The 16517-nt window shown below is 43.0% G+C and overlaps 1 protein-coding gene across 2 annotated transcripts in view; it reads right to left on the reverse strand.

Annotated features, from left to right (window-relative positions):
* The window catches only part of LOC124031714 (cadherin-4-like), a 380434-nt gene extending 368215 nt beyond the window's left edge, over nt 1-12219 (reverse strand). For both annotated transcript variants that reach the window (XM_046343304.1, XM_046343303.1), the window contains exons 1-2: nt 11860-12219; nt 6572-6683 (exon numbers count right to left, since the gene is read on the reverse strand). In XM_046343304.1, the coding sequence (XP_046199260.1) occupies nt 6572-6683; nt 11860-11916 (169 nt within the window). In that variant the 5' untranslated portion in view covers nt 11917-12219. The remainder of the gene's footprint in view (nt 1-6571; nt 6684-11859) is intronic.
* Between the last annotated feature and the right edge of the window lie 4298 nt (nt 12220-16517).

Raw genomic sequence — 16517 nt, forward strand, 5'->3', positions numbered from 1 at the left:
GGGTGAACAGGGAGTACAGGAGAGGGCTGAGAACACACTCTTGTGGGGCCCCAGTGTTGAGGATCAGCGGGGTGGAGATGTTGTGTCCTACCTTCATCACCTAGGGGCGGCCCGTCAGAAAGTACATGACCCAGTTGCACAGGGTGGGGTCGAGGCCCAGGGTCTCGAGCTTAATGACGAGTTTGGAGGGTACTATGGTATTAAATACTGAGCTGTAGTCAATGAACAGCATTCTTACATAGGTGTTCCTCTTGTCCAGATGGGATAGGGCAGTGTGCAGGCGATTGCATCGTCAGTGGACCTATTGGGGCGGTAAGCAAATTGGAGTGGGTCTAGGGTGTCAGGTAGGGTGGAGGTGATATGATCCTTGACTAGTCTCTCAAAGCACTTTATGTTGACAGAAGTGAGTGCAACGGGGCGATTTAGTTCAGTTACCTTAGCTTTCTTAGGAGCAGGAACAATGGTGGCCATCTTAAAGCATGTGGGGACAACAGACTGGGATAGGGATTGATTGAATACATGCTCTGCTCATTGAAAGATTAAAACATTCTGGTAGTTTACTGGTAATATACTCTCCCTTTACAACCCTAACCCTGTATCACTTCTAAGAAGATTTCAACTCACTTCTGTAATCCAAAAATGTATCCAAGTGTCACCATTGTAAAGCCCTAGTTATTTTGTTGCTTCGACAGTCATTTCTGAAGATAATGATTCATTTAACGCGATTAGTGATTCAATTATGTCCGTCTCTCATTTAAAGGACAACCCTGTTCCGTGAAGTGAACTCTCGTTTTAATATGATGAAACAATTATGATTATTTTTATTCAAAAGAAACATTGAACATCTAATAGTCAAATCATAGCTATTTCCACTCTTTTTGGGCATTTTCTTTCTTTTTTTGGTGGAAAACTGAGCGGGTTGAGCATAACACAGGCTAAAAGATGTTTGGTGTGAAGCTTGCATTAAATTGCCACTACCTGTTGCACTATGTATGGCTGATTTAAGATGAAAATGCCAACCCTGTCAGCCGTGTTCATTTATTTGGCACTTAATGTAGTAATTGTGAAGTTAAACTTGTACTCTTGATGACAGAATGTTTTAAAAAACTAGGTGAAATCAATTTTTTAAATATTTCTTTACCAAGTTATACTTCTTAGAAGGCACCGAATTGGTGGAACCACCCGCAAATGAACATTTATGTCCCTGGTTGCTATACAGCATGTTCTCTGCTCTGGCTACAGTTCTCTCCCAGGGAGGCAGGCTGCTCCTAACCTCAATCCCAGGACATCTCCCCTGACTTGGGCACCCTCGTGGCCCCTTCCCCCTGAGGGAGACAGGAGGATAAATGAATGTGTCTGTACAGACATGGAGGCTGTGTCTGGCCAAGGAAGAACAGGGTCATGTTCTCCAACACATTTGTTTGGCTTTTACTCTCTAGGTGATGGGCTACAGGACATGATTCACACAACTGGCAAATTCAGTGAGAGTGTGTATTACATTGAGATTGTTATGAAAAATGAATGGAGGGCATTTGGAGGCCAGAATTGTGAAGTGCTCACACACACACACACACACACACACACACACACACACACACACACACACACACACACACACACACACACACACACACACACACACACACACACACACACACACACACACACACACACACACACACACACACACACACACACACACACACACACGTATAACTGAGCGATGCCCAAAACCACCACCAAACTGAACAAAGCTCAAGGTCAGCCTTGTCAGGCCCATTGGGCTGAAACCACACGGTATGGCTCTCATTACCAGTAATAGAATCAGCACAGGGACATATAGGATGAGGTTACACCACCTAGCTCTGTTTGTCTGGCTCAATCTGGCCTCAACCCAATATAGCACACCGCACTGTGGCTGGAGAAGAGGCTTGGATACAAAACACTAGGAGATTTGGTTAGCATTAAATATCAAACCTACTGTAATTAGAAAATAAGCCATTTAACCCAATAAGGCTGTGACTGATTCAGATTGTATATGAGGTTGGTTCCTGGATACTAGGTGATGAAATCTCTGTGTTGGTCTATGGGAACAGGCGTTTGTAAATCAGACAGTGTTGTAACCCCCACTGATGTAAACCAGATGTGGAGGTGTTCTGACTAATGGTCTCCTGTGTCTGTGATAAAGAGTGTGTCATACCTGAGTGCCCTATAATGAAGGCCAGACACAGCAGGGGATCTGGACCCTCTCAACAGAACTCCTGACAATCCCTCTCAACGAGGGGTGAGGACCCCCTAACCGTGAACCGTGAATCTCATCTCCTCTGCACCCCAACATTACACTGACTGCTCAACCCATGACCCCCAGCTTGAAGTAGTCTCTAACCTACAGTAGTCAAAATATGGACAGTATCCATGGTTCTCTCTCTACCTAGCACCAAGTCCTCTGCACCCTTACTTTGCACCATGTATCTAACAATCTTCTCATCTTCCTTATGCCATTACGATAAATCACTGTTATCCCATCTCTGTCCCTCTCCCCTATCCCCTCGACTGTTTTGTTCCCCCTAGAGCAGGGATTTTCAAACTTGTCGTGCACAGGGACACACACCCAGGCAAACTGGCAACCCATGGACCCACATCATATGTTAGCAAAAAAATGTATGTTTTGTCTTATCATCAGGTGAATCATAAAGGCAGGTAGAGGTTTTAAAAATAATAATAAAAAAAACACACATATACATATATACATATACATATACATACACATATATACATACACACATATACACATACACATACATATATATATATATATATATATATATATATATATATATATATATATATATATATATATATATATATAGCCACAGCCTACCAGCCACGCACGCATTGAGAGTGTGTGGAGCCGAGAACTTCCCCTTGTTTGTATGATGCTAAAATGTTCATTTGTCCACACGCAAAGCTTACGTTCCCGTATCCTAACTGGAGAAATAAAAAGAAAAGGTCATGCATGATAAGGACAATATAGGCTACAACAACATGGTGGAAACAGGTGGTGCGCGAGTGAAATCCCCAGTTTGGAAGGACAACAACGCGATAGATGAATATACAGCCTGCACAGAGTGCAAGCAGATAGCCCTATTTGTTTTGGATAATTCAGTTAAATATCAGTTCATTATTACATTAATTCAGGCTTTAGTTCAATAGACCATACGCAGGCCATATAAAGTGTAAACCGGTGCGGCTGGTACAAGTTTGAGTAGCATACTAATTAAATGTACGTGTATTTTAGCAACCTGTATTTGATTCTGGGAATGGTTTATTTAAGGTTTAATTAGGCTTAAACTATTTTATAATCTAAACAATATTGAATGTATTTTTTGTTATGTCGGCTATAGGCTTTCATTAAGAAGGCAAATTAGAATTCTCTTTTTCCTCAAAGCGATTTGAGTGACGCATAGCATTGTGATCATGGCATGGTTTCCTTTTATCCAAATGTTGAATAGACATGCAACCAATTTAATTAATGCAAATTAGGGGAATATAAATAATGGACTAATAAAAATCACTATAATAAGGCCTAGTACTGGATTCATAAAAAAAAAAAAAAATCATATGTTATATGGAGGGGAGGGTAAAAGATCGGCTCTCAAAAAAAGTATATGCGGTTAGCTCAGGTTGCGGAGAAAAATCTGTCCTGATTTCTGGTATCGGGTGGGGTTTGGAATTGATGTGGCCGACGTGGGGCGGGTGCGGCCCCCAAAAACGGACCCTTGCAGGAACTTAGTTCCCCCTCAACGTCTCCCGGCTCAGACACCCCGCATCACATCCCAGGCCCTAGTTCTGTCTCTCCCATTACTCCTGCCCCCGGCTGACGTCTCCGTGTGTGTGTCATTACTCCTTGCCTTGCCTGACGGTTCTGGGTTAAACAATGTTATTATTAAAGTCTTTCCAGAGGAGCTTCCTGCCTCCCCTCTGTGACACCCTTACCAACGATAAATCAACCGCCCTGTAAATCACACTATGTGCGTGCATGCATGCATGCACACATGTGTGTGTTCACTGCAGCTGTGTGCTCAGACACACAGACGAAGGCGATAGTGCAGCTGTGTCTCCAGTCTCCACTAGATGTTACCTGGAGAAGGCGGCGATGTGACTTCTACAGGGTCTTTTAAAATAACACTGAGGAATGGACAAGCCATAAATATCAGATAAGTAAAACCATAACTGCCTCTACCCTCTCCTATAATGGATTCCAGTGGGGGGGATGAGTCTGGGGTTATTTTAAATGCCAATTTTAAACATCTCTGTCAAACAAGGGAAAACGGAGACTGAATTCAGAAGTGGCTGATCTTTTTAGCATACACATTCTTCTGGCATTTCATACATCTCTTTCTCATTGCCTTTTGCAGATGTGAGCTTAGAAATGTGTAAGACTTATTAACTAGTGGAAACTGGCATATATGACAGTGTGTACCAGTGATGGTTGGCTCGGCAATTGTTTGTGATTGTGTTGACACCCCCTGCTGGCCTGATGACTTCACTACTTCCTACTGAACATGTTCATGACAAGCAACTCTTCTCCCAGCCAGGCATTAATGTAGACAGTACTGGACTAGGTCAGAGACCCCTTATGTGTGGCTGGGAATAGCCAGGGACCTCACGATACGATATTATCACGATACGTAGGTGCCGATACGATATTATGTTGCGGTTTTCAATTTAGTTGGCATTTAATGTTCCAAACATATTGCTCACCATATGTCTACTGCAGAGACACAAGAGAGAGCCATGAGAAAATGAGTTTTAATCAGTCATGGAAATAAAAGTGTTGAAAACATGTTGGCTCACTATAACAAAAAGAAGATGGAGAACAAGGTGTAGGATGAAAAAGTCAAAGTATCAATATAATATGTGTCCAAAATAATATTGTGATATGTAACTATATCAATCCCCCCCAATCACCATTATCTACCCCACTTCCGCGGTGATCGCCAGCTACACACAAACACATGACAGACATTGACACACTCACGTAACATTGTTGTAAAGACAATTGAGCGTTAATTCCTCTGCCAGAAAACTTTCCAACTACCTTGAATTTGAACTATAATCCACAAAAACACTATTATTGTTGGATCCAGCTGTGACTCGAACAGGCCTCTAAGAGTAATAGACAGAGGGATATGGCGCAGCTGTCTAAGACCCACAAAAGAGCTATTGTGCGCCCCCGGCACAACAATGCAGCTTAGCGGTGCTATGAGGGAAAACCACTGGGATCAATAGAGGATTCTAATTAGCCTACATTGGCAGGAGCGCCGCGAGATTAAACACAGGATGACGATTGGATTTCCTGCACTATCGGCTGTTCAAAACTAAGTTGGTTCACAGAGTGATTGCAACAATGGCTAAAGGTCAAGACAAACAAAAGGCTGAGACTATGCAGTGTGGAAGAGATGGTGGTGGTGAGGGAGGATGGACGATGACAATAAGGATGATGAGGATGATGATGTGCATCACCACCCTGATCACCTGCAATAAATGTCCTCAAAGAGTGACATGCGTTTCAATTCATTGACAGCCCATCAGAGAGAAACAAGAATAGAGGGATGTTTTTTTTCTCCATTTCCTAAAGCAGTCGAGGCCAGCATTGCAACAGTCGTGATACAATGGAACACTGGCATGCACTAACCCTGCAGCTCCAGAAAAAAACATCTCCCCAAAGCACAGACACTACAGCCCTCTGCCAAGGATCCTGTTTATGTGCGTGTGCGTGTGCGTGTGCGTGTGCGTGTGCGTGTGCGTGTGTGTGTGTGTGTGTGTGTGAATGTATTTTATCAAATTCTGTAATAATGCTTGTAACAATTTAATCAACCTCATATAGAAAGCGCTTCAAATCACTGCTCATCTGCAAACACACACACACACACACACACACACACTCACACAAAAATAGCTTCTTAGCAAAGAGTAATTTCTCAAGCAAGAATTTTGCTAAGACTGTCTGGGAGTGGGCTGAGTGGGGAGGGGACAACTGAAAACTAGCTGTTATTGGTAGAGAGGTTTGGAACTATCCTTCTTATTGGTCTATTAACTAATTTACCACCTGGTGATGTCACCAGGCAGGTCAAAAGTCCATCCCACCAAAAAAGGCTGAAATCTCAGGCAGCCTTTTCAAATAGCTCTTACACTTAAAGGGCTTATTCATTTTCACAATTAGGAAGTCTGGGGGGCAGGATGGGGGACAGAGGGAGTAGATAGCTGCCTGGTGGTGGCTATTCATCAGCACGATGGGCTGGGGGTAGAAGCTATTGGCCATCTGTCAGTTTTTGCCATGATGCTCCTACACTGCCCAAGTCTGAGTGATTGAAGTGGGAAGAACAGGCCGTGGCTCAGGTGGCTGAGGTCCTTGATTATTATTCCAACCACAGATAGTGTGGAAATATATATATAAAACACAAGGGGAAAAAACATGTTTGACTGCATTGAACCTTTAAAGAGTGGAGCAGCTCCAACGCTGGCCTTCCACTCTGCCCAGTGAAAGACACAGTGAAACACACCTTACCTTTAATTATGCTCTGGCTTTGCAGTACATCCCTTGAAATGAGCACAGAGTAGGAACTTTGCGAGAAGCCGGGTCTGCAGGGGGCTTTGGACACGAGGTCTCCATTAGTTCCCTGTGAGAGGAAAGAGAACACATTGTGAGACATCTATAAACATTGATTTGGCTGCTTCTCTGTGGCCCTGAAAGCTGAATGAAACTGTTTATGTCTCGGCAGCAGCTATACAACAGAGAGAGATGACCATTGCTCCCATCAAACCACTGGCATGTGAATGTGTTCTATCATCACCCTGGCACTGACACCTAGTCAGTTGTACAACAATGCGTCTTCCGCAATTAACCCAACCCCTCTGAATTGACATCCACGTCTTCGGCGCCCGGGGAACAGTGGGTTAACTGGCTTACTCAGGGGAAGAACGACACATTTTTGTGAGACATGTCAGCTCGGGGATTTGATCCAGCAACCTTTCGGTTACTGGCCCAACACTCTATCCACTAGGCTACCTGTCGCCCAACAATGAATTGTTGTCGCCCCCATTGTTCATTCAAGGGTTGCAATAGAGTTGGTACAAATACAGCAGGCATGGACACAGAGGGTTCATATTGGTGAAAGCATTCAAGGGATTTGGAATGTGTGGACGACACGCACGCCCCTGCACACACCCCACTGCCACCACAAACAGAAACCCTTGGTGGCTGTAGAGCTGATCCACCCTGCTCCAGATCTCCCTCCACCGCCATCAAGGAGTCTGTAGAGTGGGACTCTGAGCCCTATTCAATCCAAATCAGGTATCAGCTTTGATGAACAACTTTCTAGACCAATGCCAGTGCAGCAAGTACGTTTTATTGAGTGTCTTGTTACACATTTACACTCATTCAACATACATTTTTTTCCAATGCATGATAGCAGTTTTTATTGATCTTGTAGACTAGGTACTAGCAGATGTGATTTGGTAGGGTCCTCAGTGGATGGATCTATGGAACAGGCTGCCATTCAGAAAAGGAGACTGGAAACAGGGGAAACCTGCATTATCTGATCCGATTTAATTGAGAATTTTTTTAAAAACTGGGTATCCTGACACTCAACCTGCCAGAGGGCACAGGGATTTTAATGAGGGATCATTGTGTGGGATAAATTATGGCACCTCCACACCCACACAGACAACACACACAGGACAGTTGTTGTTGTTCTGGTTGTTCTGGTTGTTGTGTGTGTGTGTGCCTGCACACTTAGGCTACACTTCAGGGTCCTTCCATGTCATTTCACCCTGTAAGCATTCTATGGACAAGATATGACAGCAACCCATGCTTTGGTTTTGTTTACCTGGCCAGTGGTTCAAATGCTAACTTTTTAGCATTTGTGGCACAAACCAATGCAAGTCAATGGTACTTATATTAGCATTTTCGTGCTTCATATCAAAATAATTTGATATTTTAGGGTGATTTGAAAATGAAGCGTGAGAACAAATACAGTACCAGTCAAAAGTTTGGACACACCTAGGGTTTTTCTTTTCTTTTTACTATTTTCTACATTGTAGAATAATAGTGAAGAGATCAAAACTATGAAATTACACATATGGAATCATGTAGTAACCAAAAAAACAGTCTTGAAGGAGTTCCCACATATGCTGAGCACTTGTTGGTGGATTTTCCTTCATTCTGCGGTCCAACTCATCCCAAACCATCTCTATTGGGTTGAGATTGGGTGATTGTGGAGGCCAGGTCATCTGATGCAGCACTCAATCACTCTCCTTATTGGTCAAATAGCCCTTACACAGCCTGGAGGTGTGTTTTTGGTCATTGTCCTGTTAAAAAAAAACAAATGACAGTCCCACTTAGATGGGATGGCGTATCGCTGCAGAATGCTGTGGTAGCCATGCTGGTTAAGTGTGCCTTGAATTCTAAATAAATCACATAGTGTTACCAGCAAAGCACCCCCCACACCATCACACCACCTCCTCCATGTTTCACGCAGGAAACCACATATGCAGAGTAGGTGAATGGATGATCTTTGCGTCTCACAAAGACACGGCGGTTGGAACCAAAAATCATAAATTCTGACTCATCAGACCAAAGGACAGATTTCCAACGGTCTAATGTCCATTGCTCGTGTTTCTTGGCCCAAGCAAGTCTCTTATTATTGGTGTCCTTTCGTAGTGGTTTCTTTGCAGTAATTCGACCATGAAGGCCTGATTCACAGTCTCCTCTGAACAGTTGATGTTGAGATGTGTCTGTTACTTTAAATCTGTTTCAGCATTTATTTGGGCTGCAATCTCTGAGGTGCAGTTAACTCTAATGAACTTATCCTCTGCAGCAGAGTTATATCTGGATCTTCCTTTCCGGTGGCGGTCCTCATGAGAGCCAGTTTCATTATATTATAGCGCTTGATGGCCATATTCTCTATACCACCCTACCTTGTCACAACACCACTGATTGGCTCAAACGCATCAAGGAAAGAAAGAAATTCCACAAATGAGCTTAACAAGGCACACCTGTTAATTGAAATCTATTCCAGGTGACAACCTTGTGAAGATGGTTGAGAGAATTAAAAGGGTGTGCAAAGCTATCAAAGGAAAAGGGTGGCTACTTTGAAGGATCTCAAATATATTTAGATTTGTTGAACACTTTTTTGGTTCCATACGTGTCATTTCATAGTTTAGATGTTTTCACTATTATTCTACAATGTAGAATATACTAAAAATAAAGAAAACCCCTGGAATGAGTAGGACTGTCTAAACTTTTGGCTGGTACTGTACCATTGACTTGCATTGGATTTGTGCCACAAATGCTACAAAGTTAGCTTTGGAAACAGTGGCCAACAAAATCAAAGTATTGGTTTCTGTCATACCTTGTCAATAGACTGCTTACAGGGTAAGGAAAGCTTAAAGTTTCCCGGCGTACACATCACTGACGATCCAAAGTGGTCCACGCACACAGACAGTGTGGTGAAGAAGGAGCAACAGCGTCTCTTCAACCTCAAGAGGCTAAATACATTTGGTTTGGCCCCTAAAACCCCCACAAAGTTTTAGAGATTCACAATTGAGAGCATCCTGTGGGGCTGTATCCCCGTCTCGGACGGCAACTGCACCGCCCGCAACCACAGGGCGCTCCAAAGGGTGGTGCGGTCAACCGAACGCATCACCGGGGGCAAACTACCTGCCCTCCAGGACACCTACAGCACCCGATGTCACAGGAAGGCCAAAAATATCATCAAGGACAACAACTACCCGAGCCACTGCCTGTTCACAGCGCTATCATCCAGAAGGCAATGTCAGTACAGGTGCATCAAAGCTGGGACAGAGAGACTGAAAAACAGCTTCTATCTTAAGGCCATCAGACTTAAATAGCCATCACTACCCGGTCTACCCTGCACCTTAGAGGCTGCTTCCATATATACATAGACTTGGAATCACTGGCCACTTTAATAATGGAACACTAGTCACTTTAATAATGTTTAAATAATGTTTACATACTGCTTTACTCGTTTAATATGTATTTACTGTATTATATTCTACAGTATATTAGTCAATGCCACTCTGACATTGCTCAATCTAATATTTCTTAATTCCATTATTTTACTTTTATATTTGTGTGTATTGTTGTGAATCGTTTTTAGATACTACTGCACTGATGTAGCTAGGAACACAAGCATTTCACTTTACCCACAACAACATCTGCTAAATATGTGTATGTGACCAATAACATTACATTTAATTTTAATGTCCTTTTATAATTTGGGTGAAATATCCCATTAACATTGAGGAAATTGATTATTCAAACTTGTTTCACTTAATAGCAGGAACAGCACCATCTAGTGGTCAGAATCTCTTAACATCAGGATCTAGGATAGGACATAAACCAAAGAACTTCAATGACTAATTTCTCTGAACAAGGGGTAAAAAAACATCACCAAATTTGCTAGAAATACATTACATAGGATGAGCTGACATGGTAAGAATCTATCGTTCTGCCCCTGAACAAGGCAATTAACCCACTGTTCCTAGGCCGTCATTGTAAATAAGAATTTGTTCTTAACTGACTTACCTAGTTAAATAAAGGTTCAATTAAATTAAAAGGATGAAGAAATAATACTCTGAGCCCCTGCTCCAAACTGCTTGACAGGCAGAGAACTGATACTATATGCTTGTTGTGGGATTGGTGTGGGGTATGGAGGGTTCATGGGTGGCGTTTGAGTATTATTGGCTAGTCTTGGCTAGTAGTATTACAGACAAACAAACAAAACTGATTTTTTTGGGGGGGGGGTTCAAGACAAATCTGAGGGGGCACGCGCCCCTGCGCCCTCTAAGTGCATGACGCCTCTGTCCACTCATCTGTCACTCCTGTGGTAATGACAATGATAATTCAAGTGTACCATATAAAATGCTCATGCATCTATCCTTTTCCAACAGTGCGGAAACCAGGCAACCCCCCGATCATCCCGAAAGGCACAGGCAGACTGCATGCGGGGAAGACACAACCAGTATCCCACTGAGCGCTAATATGCTGGCAACACCAAGCGAGTTGGCACACTATAACGGTCCCTGGTTTCCCTCTTACTGGATTGCGGAGAATGCAATCAGTTATTGAGGTATAGGACATTTAACATTAGGCCTGTTTATACTTTTAGGATACATTTGGAGATGGACATGACATAAGTCAAATATTTGTTTAATTGGAGTTGGTCCATAAAACAAACGAGTTTGGGATAGGCAATGCATTAAACAAAACATGTTCACACTATAATATCCTTCTGCCGAGTACTACAGTTGCGTTGCAGTGTGGCATTTTTAGCCTGTGTCAAGATAGCCTATATGGAAATAAAAAAGATGAAATATCCAGGAAATTAAAAAGAGATGCAATAGCCTATGTAAGTCTATACATCAATATTCGCACTCCATCTAGAGCTGTGCGCGGCATCAATTCAGTCAGAATTTGATCGAGGGGTAATGCGCCGAATAAAATAATTTCCTCTAGCCTACGCTATGAACTAATTAGTATACATTATAGGCTAATTTGTGTTGAGAAAACGGAAGACAATTCGCATTTTAAAAAGTATGGTGAGTCTCGATGGGGAATAAAGATAGAATATAAAGGCTCACGTTGCGCTTCGAGAAGAAATCACTTGTGTTGGAGAACAAAGTAGCCTTAAATCGAAATAGAATCGACACCAACAAGTTCAGGATCAACCCCAAAACATTGTTACTGCCTCTGATGCTGTGCACTCCGCAACACTGTCCGCAGCATAGGAGCGCAACACTTCCGTAATGTTACTGAAAATGTTGAAATCTCACCCAAAACGCGGCTTGTTGTAAGGCTGATGTCAGCAAGAGAACGAGAGCGGTTTTCATCGTTGCAAGCGAGCAGAGGCTGCTTGAGCTACAAAAGGCGACACGACTCGTATTTCTTCTCTGGTAAGTGTATAATTTCCCCGCGCCGTGTGATAGCTGGTACGTCCACCCGGTGCTCTGCACTTGCAGTGGTAAGCTCTTCAGAAGTAGAAAGCCCGTCCCGACTTCCCTCGCTCTCTCATCTGCAGGTGAAGAGCGTTGCTCAGCTCAGCAGCACCAAAGCGCAAGGCAGCGAAGCCAGCGTCACTCCAACCCCTCCTATCGCCTGGCGCCGGAGAATCCCACTTAAAGACACACAGTGGAGTGAGTGGTGGTTAAAGCGAACTAGCTGATTCCTCGGCTATTACCCGTAATGGTGGCTGAGAGTTCGCTCTGTAACTACCATGAAGGGTGAGGCATGGCTGTGTAAACTACTTTGTTTACTCTTCCGATGCTACTATTCGACCATGGCCATTCCACTTGCGTAATATCGCAGGTTTGTTTGTTTGTGTGTGTGTGTGTGTGTGTGTGGGGGGGGGGTGTCATTCAGTGGCAATTTGTCATTAAGGGCTGGTGGGGATTGAGCCATACCTGTTTTGCATGTTATTTAGGCATTAATGCGTGTCACATATCAGTTTGCAAACAATGTAAAAACATGTTTTAGTTAATAAAGCTGCACACAAACACGGACTCTTTCTTTTTGTTTTGCTTTCTTGAGTAAGGCAGCTCTAAAATGCAGGTGTTTCAGCCTTGCTCCGTGCTTTCTGTAGTGGAGGGGCACCCAGCGAAAAATACAGAGCATTGACGTTGGTCATATTCTCCAGTTGAGCCAATACGTCACCGCATAATCTACAGGGAGAGCTAGGCAGTTCAAACCCCCTTGGGTGCTGCCATATATTTACATTAGAAGACTCAAGGTCATTGGCCACAGATAAAATGACGTTAAATCACATATCTACCGTAGCTTTGATTGGACTGATCATGTCAACATACTGCAATTAGCTGCTACGCGCCTACAGTACCTCAGCACCGGAATCAAACACTCTAGTTTTATGTCAAGTCAAACAGCAGTTACCGAGCCATCTTCCACCAATGTGATGTTACTTTTGATACCGGAGCTCCAAGGAATGTGTCGAAATCGATAAGACGCAAAATTCCGATGCGCGTATCACTTTATCAGATAACGTCATTAATGACGCCCGACGCTTCATTTGATCCAATGCTGTTTCAAAACCGCGTGTTGCAAAATGCGAGTTCCCACTGATTGTGCAGTGTTTCCGGTGCTTTCTACAAATATATTTAGGTTTTTGTACAATTAAGTTTTTCCTGACTAGTAGTTTAGGAACTATGGGACGTTCAGGGACGTGAGGGTATAAAGTCGAATCCCTTTGAATATACACATTTTTTTAAATAAACGTTTTTATGTGAAACGAAACTTTCTGCACTGTTCAAATCATTTGTTTTTATTTAGTATAGTATAATCATCTGTCTCAGGCATCCTAAATATTGCCATAATTCAGTTTTTGAAAAATAGTCAACTTGAAGGCAAAAAAGGGAAGCATGATTTAAGATGCAAACCTGTTCCAACTGATTTTAGGCTACTAAAGCCAACCACCTGCCACAGAGTTTCGATGAAAACAGCAGAGAAAAATAACATTATCTGATAATCACACACTGCTACTTATTACTGACCAGCAGATGTCACTAATGTGCATTGTGAACAGATAATGAAGCTTAGAGTAATGAACTGTTTTTCGGTACAATTTGGTGAAAGCACCAAAGCCTTCAGAAAGCCTTGGTTTCCCATCACTAGCTGCGTCGATGCACTCTCCATAACCATCAGCATGGTCCTAAAGCCAGCCCCTCGTACCTCTACACTTCATTTGCCTTTTAATCAGGATTGGAATTATTTTAGTAGTCCATTTTAAATTGTTGGTGTTGAGCTAGAGTATGGCAATTGCCTGGTGTGTGTGTGTGAGTGAGTGAGGTAGTAAATGGGTAATTATAGTTATACTCTAAAACGTTGAAACTCTAAACAAACCATCACATTCAACCATATAGCCTAATGTTACATTCAAATGGTACAGATATATAAAAAAATATATATAAAAAAAGATGCCATTTAGCAGACGCTTTTATCCAAAGCGACTTACAGTCATGTGTGCATACATTCTACGTATGAGTGGTCCCGGGAATCGAACCCACTATCCTGGCGTTACAAGCGCCATGCTCTACCAACTGAGCTACAGAAGGACCACATATGATATCAATGTGTGTGACCACCACTGGCCGTGTGTATTGGTGTCCTCAACTTCCTCCTAAGGTGGCATTTACTGTATAATAAAACACCTTACCTTCGCCACTCAGGTCTGTGGACCACTAACGACCCTGACATTGAGCTCTCTCTCTCTCTGATTGACAGGTCACTCTCCATATCTGAAAGGTGCAGGGCTATGAGACAATGGGTTAATCCCATCAAAAGCAGATTGAGTGTACGTTAGCGGACACCTGCTCAGCCAAATTCTCTCCCTCTGACACGCAGGCTTTTTACCCCCCCGTCATCTAAATCCTCTGGCACTGGGGATGAGCTATGTCTATGACACTCATATCACTGTGCCCTTTTACTATCTACTGCTGGTGTGACGTGGTTGGGATTGTGTCCTGTCCTGTTAAATGTCCCGATTGACAGGCTTGGTTGTTGAGCTCTGTGTTTGACCGACACGCTATTGAACCGGGGTTGTCTTCTGTCAAGCCTGTGTTAGGATAAGAGCGTCTGCTAAATGACTTAAATGTAAAAATGTAATGTAAAATGTTAGCCCACTGAGCTAAAGCCTAGGTATTAGTTGGGGGGAGCTGACGCAATTCTTCAGATCTCAGGCACACTCACAAAGATGGAGATGCCACACTTATCAAGTTCTGTCAGGAAAAGCCAGCCACTGACATCCAGCAGAACCATTTTTTTCCCCACACAAACAACACTTACCTGCCAAACTCCCTATTGTACTTCTCGAGGGGTAGTTCATTATGTAATTTTATACTATTCAAAACACTTCAGTAATCCCCTGGTAAACATGGAGACATCCTGGGCTTAATGGCAGATTGAGAGAGTAGCGGAGGCATTGCTCTCAGTACTCAGTAAGCACTTTCTCGGGTTGAGTCGCCCCAGCTTTACTCATAGTAATGATGCTTTCATTACCCAGTCCACCATTGTGATGCTAGACATGTCTCTCTCTCTCTCTCTCTCTCTCTCTCTCTCTCTCTCTCTCTCTCTCTCTCTCTCTCTCTCTCTCTCTCTCTCTCTCTCTCTCTCTCTCTCTCTCTCTCTCTCTCTCTCTCTCTCTCTCTCTCTCTCTCTCTCTCTCTCTCACACACACACACACCTAGCTGGAACTGACTAATTAGGCAGCAATTCAGTTCCCCTTTTGCGTCTCTCTCTCCACTCAACTTGGAGCCCATTAATGCAAATTACATCCAAACACCAGAGACAAGAAAAAAGAGAATGTGAAAAAGTAGTCCTAAGCGAAAGTTAGATTTATGATAAAGACACAACTGTGGTTTAATCTCTATTCCTCTTTTTGTCTCACTTTCTCTCTCTCTCTCTCACTCTTACACACTGACCGTAGTTGGTACTTGCTCTCCATTCACTCCCTCCACAGTGGTCAACACAGTGACACTTCCATGGAAAAGCGGATACCGTCAGAGGAGAAGTAAGAATCAGGATATGATCCCATCCATTTCTCCTCTGTTCCCTGGCCCCTAGGCTTTCCTTCTTTTGCTCAGTATCCTGTGTCCCTGCCTGAGATTGACCCAGGGCTTGCTCAGACCCGATGATGGATTCAGAGACTAGTGGACAGCTCTGGAACAAACACAGGCAGAAAGCAGGGAAATTCCAGGCATGGGGCAGCAGCGTACGCCATTGTTCAATTTCCCACTTTTGATGGATATACAGTAGAAACAAATCCATCTGGATAAGCTTAGCATCAAAAACATTGCACCCAATCATACTGAGACAATATAAAATCTGACCTCATGGGGTTAAGATAATATTGTGGAGTCCAGAAAGCATTGAAAGGTCTACATGGGAGTGAATGTGGGTTGGTAGGGGAGTGTGACATTGTGTCGTCGTTTTATACTCATATTTTCCTTAGCGTTATGTGACTAATTTGAGTTGTATAGTGACATGTGTCATAACAATCTGTCATAACTGTCAGACTTCCTTTACCACATGTTCCTAAAAGCATAAACACACACAAACATAAACCAGCAAACACACATACTAAGAGACAGACATGCAGTCAATATTATATTAGCCTTACTCTATTCTCCTCAGCATGGCCAACCTGTCAATCACATTGCAAGCTCCTCTCCATAGTTTGCCATGTCTGTTAGGATAGGGGTCCTGTCTGTCTATTTAACCGCACAATAACGATTGGCTGTGTCCCAATCGAAAAATATGCTGCCTTTTGAGGCATTTCTAGGCAGGACATCAAAATTGGCAAGTCCCAATCCCAAGGTAACTTAAAATGCTGGCTTCTAAGGTGTCTTCATTTGGGCTATCCCAGCAACAAACAAAAAAAGAGTAAGGAAGAATAAGGAATAACTTTGCAAAATGTACAGTATGT

The sequence above is a fragment of the Oncorhynchus gorbuscha genome, linkage group LG03 (assembly GCF_021184085.1).
Source record: "Oncorhynchus gorbuscha isolate QuinsamMale2020 ecotype Even-year linkage group LG03, OgorEven_v1.0, whole genome shotgun sequence".
In the NCBI taxonomy this organism is placed as follows: domain Eukaryota; kingdom Metazoa; phylum Chordata; class Actinopteri; order Salmoniformes; family Salmonidae; genus Oncorhynchus; species Oncorhynchus gorbuscha.